Source organism: Sceloporus occidentalis, unplaced genomic scaffold (genome assembly GCF_023333645.1).
Source record: "Sceloporus occidentalis isolate IW3139 unplaced genomic scaffold, rSceOcc1.0.p SCAF_231, whole genome shotgun sequence".
In the NCBI taxonomy this organism is placed as follows: domain Eukaryota; kingdom Metazoa; phylum Chordata; class Lepidosauria; order Squamata; family Phrynosomatidae; genus Sceloporus; species Sceloporus occidentalis.
Genome location: NW_028317211.1, coordinates 484,339 through 494,513, shown reverse-complemented (window position 1 = coordinate 494,513; position 10,175 = coordinate 484,339). Strand labels below are relative to the sequence as shown.

The following is a 10,175-nucleotide window of genomic DNA, read 5'->3' as shown; positions in this document are numbered from 1 at the left end:
AGTGAGCCACCACCACCACAAGGCACTAAGTCGGTGGATTGCTCGGCGGTAGATCGCTCAGGCCGTTGCAGATTTTTGATTGCTCGGCAATAGGTTCCTCAGGCTGCTGCAGAGGAAGTTTGATTGCTCGGCAGTGGACTGCTCAGGCCTCTGTAGGGAGCGTTGGATTGCTCGGCGCTCGGGATCGTTGTGTCACGGAGAGTCGTTGGATTGCTTCGCTGTGTAGCCGTTTTCACGGTGATGTCTCGCAGGGCTGTGCTCGGCTGGTGTCGGCTCCGGTGAGATGGCGGCTCCAGGTCCCCGCTGGTACCTGAAGAGGCGAGAGGGGAACCACGAGAGACTTCTGCTGCGGGATGGCGAGGAGGTGAGACTGACAGGGGCGGGAAACGGGATCATTGGAGCCGGGGGTAGGTGGGTAGAAGCATACCTGCTGAGTGTCCTTGTTCCGTTAGGCCAGTCTCTATGTGCCTCTTTTCTAGGAGGTCAGAATGTTTGCCGGGTATGAGGGGATCGCAGGGTTCTGCAGCCCTAAAAGCCCCGATAATGTGTATAGAAACAGCAGGAAACGGCTTTATAAATTAAACGGGGTAAATAACACCCTTTATTCTTTTTCTAAATGCCCCACTCAGTTACACAAATACCCCAGCCATGCCTCTAACCACATCCCCTAAAAGAAGTGGCCCACAGCGGTTTAATGTGTCAAGAAGTTGGCTGGAGGCCGGGGCAGGGGCTTTGGCTATAGGAGGAGACCAGGGCAGGATGGTGGGGATTGCGGGTAGGAGGCTTTAGGATGGTTTGATGAGTAGGACCCTTTTGTGCCCTGAGTTGTTGCCCATGGCAGCTATTTATTAGCAACGGGGTAAATGCCGCCCGCGCACCCAGGGTGGGGGGCTACTGAACATTAATCTGAGCGCAGACCTTGGTGCAGCCAACAATTTAGGCTTTTTGTTTCAGAAATCTGACCGATATTTCTGTTCGTAAGTCTTGGCTACCTAACCTGTGACTTGTCAGCAGTTGGCTAGCAAAAGGCTGGCCGATTGTCAGTGGAATTATACATTGGACAGCCCCGGGGCTGCGTCTTGACTATCCTCGTTCAAAGCATTTCATGTGCATGTTTACATGTTAGCTGTAGGGTGCTGGGTCGGTACAGATAGTTACGGTATGATGTAAGCCCTTTTGGGCAAAAAGAGGTCATAAACCTAAAACCAGAGGGTCGAGGTTCAAGAAAGTTTTACTTTACTGAGAGCATGGTAGATAAGTGGAACAGCTTCCCAGCAGAGGTGGAAGAGGGTAATGCAGTGAGGGTATTAAACATGCGTGGGATAGACATACGGCTCCTGAATCTAAGACGAGACCAACGACTGATTAAGGTTTGAGTCTTTACAGCAGGAGAAACAGGCGACTAGACGGGGGCCAAATAGGGCCGATCTGGCAGCAGGTTCTGTGTTTCTGTGCTTAGTTTGCTCGTTTTACTTGCCTTTAGATCACGCTGGGTCGCGGCCTTGGAGTTACCTACCAGCTGACATCTACGCTGTGCCCGCTGATGATTTCTCGAGTCCACTGCATCCTTAGACAGAACGGCCAGAGTCAATGGACCATCACGGACAATCAGGTGACATCCGCAGAGCTCCAGAACGGGACAGGCAACGCTCCGTTTCAGGGGCAGTTTATGGACACGATACTTATAGGCCCCTAAAGAAACGGGGCAACTAATGCACAAGCTCATACCTTATAGGGGCAAAAAGGAACATCTTAAAAAGTAACGCAGCGGCGTAGCCTGTGCAAGCCGTATAGCGGCTGCAAAATAAAATGAGTGCCGGCTCTGAAGGCACACCTCTGGCTGTGCCGGCCCGGGATAGTGGGAGTCGTGAATCTGTTGGTGGAGAATTGGCATCCAAATGCTTATTTGAAGCCACGGGATATGATAACCCCCCCCCACAAAAAAAAACAAAACACAGAGATGATCTTATCCGTGATTTCCGTCCGTTGAGGGATCCGCTGGGTCTCATGTTGTCGCTGAATTGCCGTTTTTCATCTTTGTCCTTCATCCCGTTTTATTGCTAAATCCCCGTCTCTCTGTCCCGCAGAGCCTGAACGGCGTCTGGCTGAACAAAGAGAGGCTGGAACCGCGGAAGTCGTACGTCCTGACGGAGGGAACCTGCATCCAGCTGGGAGTGCCTTTGCTGAGCAACGACAGAGCGGAGTTCGTTTACGACCTGATCCAGGAACAAGACTGTCCCAGAACCAAGCGGAAATTTAACTCTGATGACTCGGAAGCCTCCGGAGCGGAGGGTCCGTCCAACTTCTCAAAAGCAAAGGTTCACCGGGTCGGCAGCCGCGATGGCGCACCAGCCAAGTGTTCCCACAAGGCTCATCGTGCTAAACACCACAGCGTGACGGTAGACGCCGGTGCGTTGCAAGACCAAATCGAGCCGAATAATTCCACGGATGGAGACGAGCTTCCTCCCACTCAGCGGCAGTGCCGGGGAACCTTACAGCTGACCAAAGTCAGACAGACCATGCAGGAGATAAGGAGACTCAATGTGCAGATGCAGGAAAAACAGCTGGAGATGAAGGAGAAGCTGAATGCTCCCCATGCCAGCAAGTCGGCCAATCCCAGAGATGTCCTCACTGTCCAGAAGGAGCTTCATGAGCTCCAGAACCAGCTGAGTAGCGAGCGAGAGGAGCACCTCCACCGAGTGCAGGAACTGAGGCAGATCTTCCAGGAGGAGCAGGAGAAGCAGGTCAGCAGAGCTCCACGGCCATCTAATAATAATAATTAATAAAATAAAATAAAATGTGTATATATATATAATGAAATGATAAAAATCACTACCCCCCAAACCCCTTAAGCCAATAGTATTATAATAAATGTAAAGTATGGATGGGACCCCCTGGAACAAAGCTATTATTATTGGGTTATGAAAAGACCCTGGTCCCGAAGGGGTTAAAGGAAAATGAAAGAGAAAAAAAACCTCTTTGCATGCTGACAGGCGCTGGGAGTGGAGAATTACTCCCAGCCTACTGAGCGTCTCGCTAAACGGGGCCTCTCTCTTTACTTAGTTTTGAGACGGTTAAAAGTAATAATAAGTAATCGTCCGCAGGGGCCAGGCTGCTTACCTGTGCGTTGGTCACACACACTGTGTGAGCAGCGCCTCTTGTACCGGCCAGGGGAAGCAGGAACCTCACAAACATTAATTCGCTCATTCATATACTCATATTCATTCTCTTATGAATCACGCATACTTGCTCATACACCCTCCCCCACTCCTGAACAGCACAGCTTTCACTTGCAGACATCTGCAGGGGCCCTGCACTCTGCGAACAAGAGAAGTTGTTTTGGTCTAGAATGTTAGGGGCATCCCTAATTTAAACTGTTTCTTTAACATCAAAGTGTGTGAGGTCAACCTGCTGTTCGAGTATTAAAAGAAATTTGCCAATTTCGGTAATTTGTATGAATGTCCGTAAATGAGGATGCCGCCCCCCCCGAAAAACTCGGCTTCATTCTCCCTGTCTCCTTTTGAAAAGCTAACTTTCATCTGCTTCTTCCCAGTATTAGCTCTGTTAACCCGGCATTCCTGACACTTCCACAAAAGGGCAGAGCCGCCGCGCACACCCTCTCCCCTGATTGGAGGGACTGGGGAGAGGCTGTCTCTGTGGCTCCGCCCTTTTTTTGCGGAAGTAGAGGCCAGAAACATGCAGACGGGTTCCCGGAGAGAGGTGCAGGAACTTCTTACTCCGCGGCTCTGTCTGCATTATTCTGTCCTCTTGGAGTTCTTCCGCAAAAAGGCGGAGTCACTGGGCATGTCACAGGGGGACAGCCTCTTCCCGGTTCCTCCAATCAGGGGAAAGGTTGTGCCAAGATGCTCTACAGTTATGTGGGAGTGCTCCGGAAGGCATTGTTAATGGAGCTCATACCGGGAAGAAACGAATAAAGAAAGCAGAGAGAAGAACGAAAAGAGCTAAGAGAAGGAGCAGAGCTGTGAAAAAAGGAGATGGAGACATGGAAGCTGTTGGTGGAGAAGGCAGAGAGACATTGAGAGAGAAAGAGAGAGAGAGTGATGTGAGTGACGACGAATTTCATTTCCAATTGGAAACTCAAAAGGGCAGGAAGTAAAATTCTTTGTACGACGAGTGGAAAAAAAAGAGAACTAAGAATGTGGCCGATCTTCACTGATTTTTTTATTTGCAGAAGTTTACTCCAGTACTTGATTTGTTGTTTAAATGTGGAATCATTTCATCCGTAATTATTAACTCTTTCACGTATCTGTGTTTGTTGTATTATTGCACTGAATATTAGTGGCCCCTGTTCCTCCACCTGATCCACCTACCTACGAAACCTCAGATGTTGCGTCAGGATCCTTGCCGGGTCCCCCCATTTGTCCAAAGCAAGGGCTTGAAATGCTGACCCGTTTATTTATTGTTTTTGTTCTCAGGGAGAGCGAAAGATGGCCGAGGAACATCTGAAGGATCAGCTGGCGCAGGCCCTGCAAGAGGTACAAACGTTTGGCACCATATGGAAAGGTTGGGGATGATGGGATTAGCAGTCAATATGCAGATAAGTCACTGTGTTGCGGCTCGTCATTCCCACTGCTCGGTTCGGGGCTGTAGTGGCAGTTCGCAGGAACCTGGGGTTTAAAGCGACGGTGCAATATTTAACTCAAGCTTTGGTTTTACTTTCACAGCACACGCTGCTCATGGAGGAACTGAACCGAAATAAGACTGACTTTGAACAGATCATACAGGCTAAGGAAAGAGAGCTCCAAGAAACAAAGGTATCAGAATTCCCACCGGCATTCTACGCGCATGCAAAGATTCTTTTCACGCTTTTTTCTGATATCCATCCAAGAGTGAATTTGTTAATTATATCAAAAGAGAACGCCCCCCCCCCTGTTTTGTTTTTGCATAATGTTTTCAGGCAGCTGCAAATCAGTCGTTTGTATGATCCCCGCTCTGTTATCTGATCCCTGATCTACTAAACCCCCCGACTCCTTATCATACTGCCTGTATGGAACAAAAAAATGGCTCAATCTTAATCAACCAGTCAGGCATTCTGACTAATGAAAGTCTACGGAGGAACGGACTTCATTAGCATCGCCATAAAGCATCAGCTCAGTGTGGGGTTTGAGCCGGGAAAGTTACCCAAAATATCACATGACTGACAGCAAATATTTTTTCCACTGGACAGGAAACAAATCTTATATATAATTATATATATATATATATTTTTTAAGGATTTTTGATTGGATAATATTTGGAGTTCAGCCATAATTAAATTGTCACAGATGTCTCTTTTTCTCATTAGAGATTACTGTAACAGGTTGAGGCTAGGGATGCACCGACATATTGGTGGCCGAAACATATCGGCAAAATGCTGAAATAAAAAAGACTGCCGAAAATGATCGTCCAATAACAAATGTGGTGAAAGTACCAGTGTATGTGATTAAAAGCAATAATAATTAATGTGAATAAAAGTGAAAAAGAAGAAAAAACGTTTTTTATAATATACTCTCCTTCCAAGTAAACTCTCACAGCCGCAACCCTAGAACAGCACTCTCCGGATGCTGGTATCCACAAATAAAATTCAACCGCTACTTTGAATATCATTGCATTTTTTGATCCTGCTACGCTATTATTTTTTGTATATTTCCTCTCTTTCATATTTATTCATAACGAGGACCCCTTTGTGACTTTTATTTGAAAATAATCGTCCGCAGGGGCCCTGCTGCTTACCCGTGCGTTACTCGCGTGCACACACACACACACCATGTATCGGCTGCTCGTGCATGATAGGAGTGTGATTGCTATATTAAATATATATGACTGCTAACTGAAATCATACTCCTATCCTGCCCAGGCATACCCAGATTCCAGCATATTAATATTATTGATTTTTTTTTGGTGCAATGTTGGTGTTACTTACTTTTATTAAAAGTGTGGTTATTTTTCTTTTAAAGGTGGGGGTCATTTTCGGTTTCGGCCAAGTGAATCCTCAATTTACTATTTCGGTCCAGAATTTTCATTTCGGTGCATCCCTAGTTGAGACAGGACTGGTGCGCTGCCTCCCAGGGCTTCTGTAACCTGACCGAGCGACACAAGAAGATGGACACACCAGTTGTAGAAACATAAAGAACCTCCCGGCAGATCGGCCCCCATTCTAGTCGCCCGTTTCTCCTGCTGTAACGACTCAAACCTTAATCAGTCGTTGGTCTCGTCTTAGATTCAGGAGCCGTCTGTCTATCCCATGCATGTTTAATACCCTCACTGTATTACCCTCTACCACTTCTGCTGACGAGCTGTTCTATGTATGTACTACCACCTCTTTAAAGTGAAAAAAAAACAACTAAGCAGGAGAGTGTACGCTTTGATGTTACTGGGAACTTCAAGGTTTTGTTTATTGCAGGAAGAGAAGGAGAAGGCGCGCGTTCAGAAGGAAGAGGTCTTGAGTCACATGAATGATGTTCTAGACAATGAGCTTCAATGTATCATCTGCTCAGAAAATTTCATTGAGGTAAGTTCCTTGATATGACGTCCCTCGCGTTCTGTCTGGGGGGCAGTCACACTTATCCAATGTGCACACTCTAGAGAAACCGGCGAATGTTCTCTTCAACCAAGTTTACGCCAGGATTATTCACAATATGTAGATTAATAAATAAATTGTATAATATTATTATTTGTATATCGTTAATATTGATTATTAAAAAAAGTCTTATTCCCTCTATATAGCCACTTGCAATACACCCCCCAGGTACTCGGTTCTCCCTTAGATGTTTAAGGATTGAAGTAGGAATATTGGCCACTAGAGGCACTCAAACTCCTGCCTAATCCAAGAAGGGAGCCTAGAATATGTTCAGAGGCTACCTCCATTCATAAAGTGACTGCCACTCAACTCTAAATTAAACCGTGGAGTTTCTATCTATCATTTCTTTAAAGCGCGGCGATGTTCCCCTGCTGACTGATCACACACTTGCTTTTGGGGTTAAGCTCTTATTGTTCTCCTGAGCATTTTGGGAGCTTAATTGCATACTGATGAGTATTGTGCTGAATATATTTTTTAAGGGTGCTTCTTTATGAATGTAACCCTTTTCTAACTAAGCGCTGCATTAGGGATAGAAGCAATTCGATCCAAAAGACCGAAAACCCAAATTTCAAAAACTCTTTCCTGATTCAAAAAGGCGATCAGATTTCTCCTCGGATAGAGACGCTCTAAAATATTACTTTTTATTCTGTCACTTATACTGTATGTTCTGCTTTTACCCTTCCTTGGAGGCATCCGGTGTATCTGATAGAACTCCACCAGTCCAGGACCCCCTCTTGTTCTTTGTACATGCCTGTTATTCTACAGACAGTGCAGTTTATGTAACTTACTGTTTTTGTCTAAGTGGGACAGCACCTTTAACAATAAAATACTTATTTGGTAGCTCTTGGCTTCTCGTAGCCTGTCAGCCAGCAACTTTGCTGGTGTTGAGTAATTTGGTACTGGGTACATTTATTAAGGAGTAGGGAGCGGGCATTGACTACTCTCACTCCCCTCCACTGTTTTTAAACGCTGCTTGAATGTCGAGATACTCGGTACCATCTTATGGAGTGCTGGTGTTTCTCCTCCTTAAGGCTGTAACTCTGAACTGCGCGCACAGCTTCTGCTTCTTCTGCATCACGGAGTGGAGGAAACGCAAAGACGAGTGTCCCATCTGCAGGCAGCAGATCGTCTCCCAGACCCGCTCCCTCGTCCTGGACAACTGCATCAACCGCATGGTGGACAAGCTGAGCGCTGAAATGAAGGAACGACGGGCGGCTCTGATCGCGGAGCGAAAAGGTGAGAGGTGGGTGACCTCCGAAGACCCTAGCACGGCCAACCTCGCCAACCCTATAGGAGATACAGAAACTTGAATTAACTCCCTTAACTGCCAGAGGACTGTAATAAAATAGGAATACTGGCAGCTAGCGCTCATGTGTTGATGTAAATATTCTCCCTCCTCCTTCCTGCTGTGCTGTATGCTGGAGCCGCCATCACAGGGTTAAATTGCCCCTTCTCCGTAATGTAAATGTGCTAATAGCGTTACAAAGGGACCTGCGCAGCTGCATCTCTAGCACTAGAGGCTCATGTCTGATAAATGCAGCGGGAGAATAGGAAGTAGAATGCAGCTTCCTGCTTGGGCCGTAAGTAGGTGGGATAATATTCAGACACAGATCTCAATTCCCTGACGTAAAATAGTCCTTTTCACAAACGGAATCCAAGCCACAGGGAGAGTCGGTAAACGGACTCGGTTATGATAAAAGCTGCGGTGGGAACATGTTTCCTTTACAGCTGCTGTTCCATTTACTCTGCTGAATTTTAACAATTTCATCACAAAATGCAAGGGACAAAGAATATTAAACAGACAGTAACATACACATATTGAATACATTCTAAATGTTTCCCTATCTTCTCTGCAGACCTTCTGCTTCTCCCTTCTATTTGAAATTTTTAATCCTTAATCTGGTATCTCTACGGACAAAACCCGGCAGCTTCGCTGAGGAGTTCGCTACAAGCACCTTTGTTTTGCCCTCGGCCTGTATAACGAATCCCATCCCTATAAACTGTTATATCCTGTATATTCCTCATATTATCCCCTTAAGGACAATGGGCAGTCCCTAAACCCATTGAAAACAATGCATTTTGAGCCCATACATGTACGGGCTTTGTCATAAAGGGGTTAAACACTCTCCGGCCGTATAACTAATCCAGTCTTTATAACCCGTTATATCCTGTATATTCCTCATATTATATATTATATACTCTCCGGCCGTATAACTAATCCCGTCCTTATAACCCGTTATATCCCTGTATATTCATCATATTATATATTATATACTCTATATACTCTCCCCCCGTATAACTAATCCCATCCTTATAACCCACTATATCCCTGTATATTCCTCATATTATATATTATATACTCTCCTCCCCGTATAACTAATCCCGTCCTTATAACCCGTTATATCCCTGTATATTCCTCATATTATATATTATATACTCTCCGGCCGTATAACTAATCCCGTCCTTATAACCTGTTATATCCTGTATATTCCTCATATTATATATTATATACTCTCCGGCCGTATAACTAATACCGTCCTTATAACCCATTATATCCTGTATATTCCTCATAGTATATATTATATACTCTCCGGCTATATAACTAATCCCGTCCTTATAACCCGTTATATCCTGTATATTCCTCATATTATATATTATATACTCTCCGGCCGTATAACTAATCCCGTCCTTATAACCCGTTATATCCCTGTATATTCCTCATATTATATATTATATACTCTCCGGCCGTATAACTAATCCCGTCCTTATAACCTGTTATATCCTGTATATTCCTCATATTATATACTCTCCGGCCGTATAACTAATCCCGCCCTTATAACCCGTTTTATCCCTGTATATTCCTCATATTATATATTGTATACTCTCTAATCCTGTCCTTATAACCCGTTACCAGTAAAATAATTCTGCCCCTCCTGATATATAACTGCCCCTTTACATACGCCGTCCCCGGTCCGTATATTGATTTTGCGATGTTTTCTAGCAGATGCTCGTCAGCCGCAGGGAGTGATCCCCATCCAGTCTGAAAGCGAGAGCGGATCCCTGCCGTCTGACGCGCTTTACATCTCCAGCAGCTCCGACATCGAGGATCTGGACTTTGAGTTCTGGGTGGAATATGGCAGCGAAGATTTTTGGGATTCCGCATCTGAGGACGACGATGACGAAGACGACGACGATAGCTTTTTCATCATCTGACGCGGTCCCTCCTCTAAATTTCCTTTAACGGGAGATCATTTCACGGCCCGAAATGTTCAAAAGCCTGGATTAATAAAAGAAAATTGGAATTTTGACGACAAGAACTGACATTTTTGTATTGTTGACCTACTTTATAAATACGTATCTGGAATTATTTATGTTTATTATTTAGTTACAATCCTCTGCAATCAGGACAGGGGTTGGATGTGGTTCGGAGCTGCCTGTAATTCACAAAGAGGGTCTGTACCGTTCCCCGGGTGACGGCTGAATGCTCTGGGGCAGATTTTCAGAATCTCTTTAATGTTTGTTGGTTGGTTGACGTATTTTCATAATAATTCATTTGATTTTGTTCACCGTTGGCAAATTATGTCTTAAAGTGCGT

The 10,175-nt window shown here is 45.3% G+C and overlaps 1 protein-coding gene across 1 annotated transcript; it reads left to right on the top strand.

The window, feature by feature from the left end:
* The first annotated feature begins 283 nt into the window (after positions 1 to 283).
* Positions 284 to 9,793, top strand: LOC149276689 (E3 ubiquitin-protein ligase rnf8-B-like). Its single transcript, XM_089503376.1, has 9 exons — positions 284 to 364; positions 1,484 to 1,612; positions 2,088 to 2,744; positions 4,437 to 4,496; positions 4,686 to 4,775; positions 6,404 to 6,511; positions 7,612 to 7,823; positions 8,437 to 8,555; positions 9,585 to 9,793. The coding sequence occupies exons 1-9, from the start codon at positions 284 to 286 to the stop codon at positions 9,791 to 9,793; spliced, it is 1,665 nt and encodes a 554-aa protein (XP_089359502.1).
* The last annotated feature ends 382 nt before the right edge of the window (positions 9,794 to 10,175 follow it).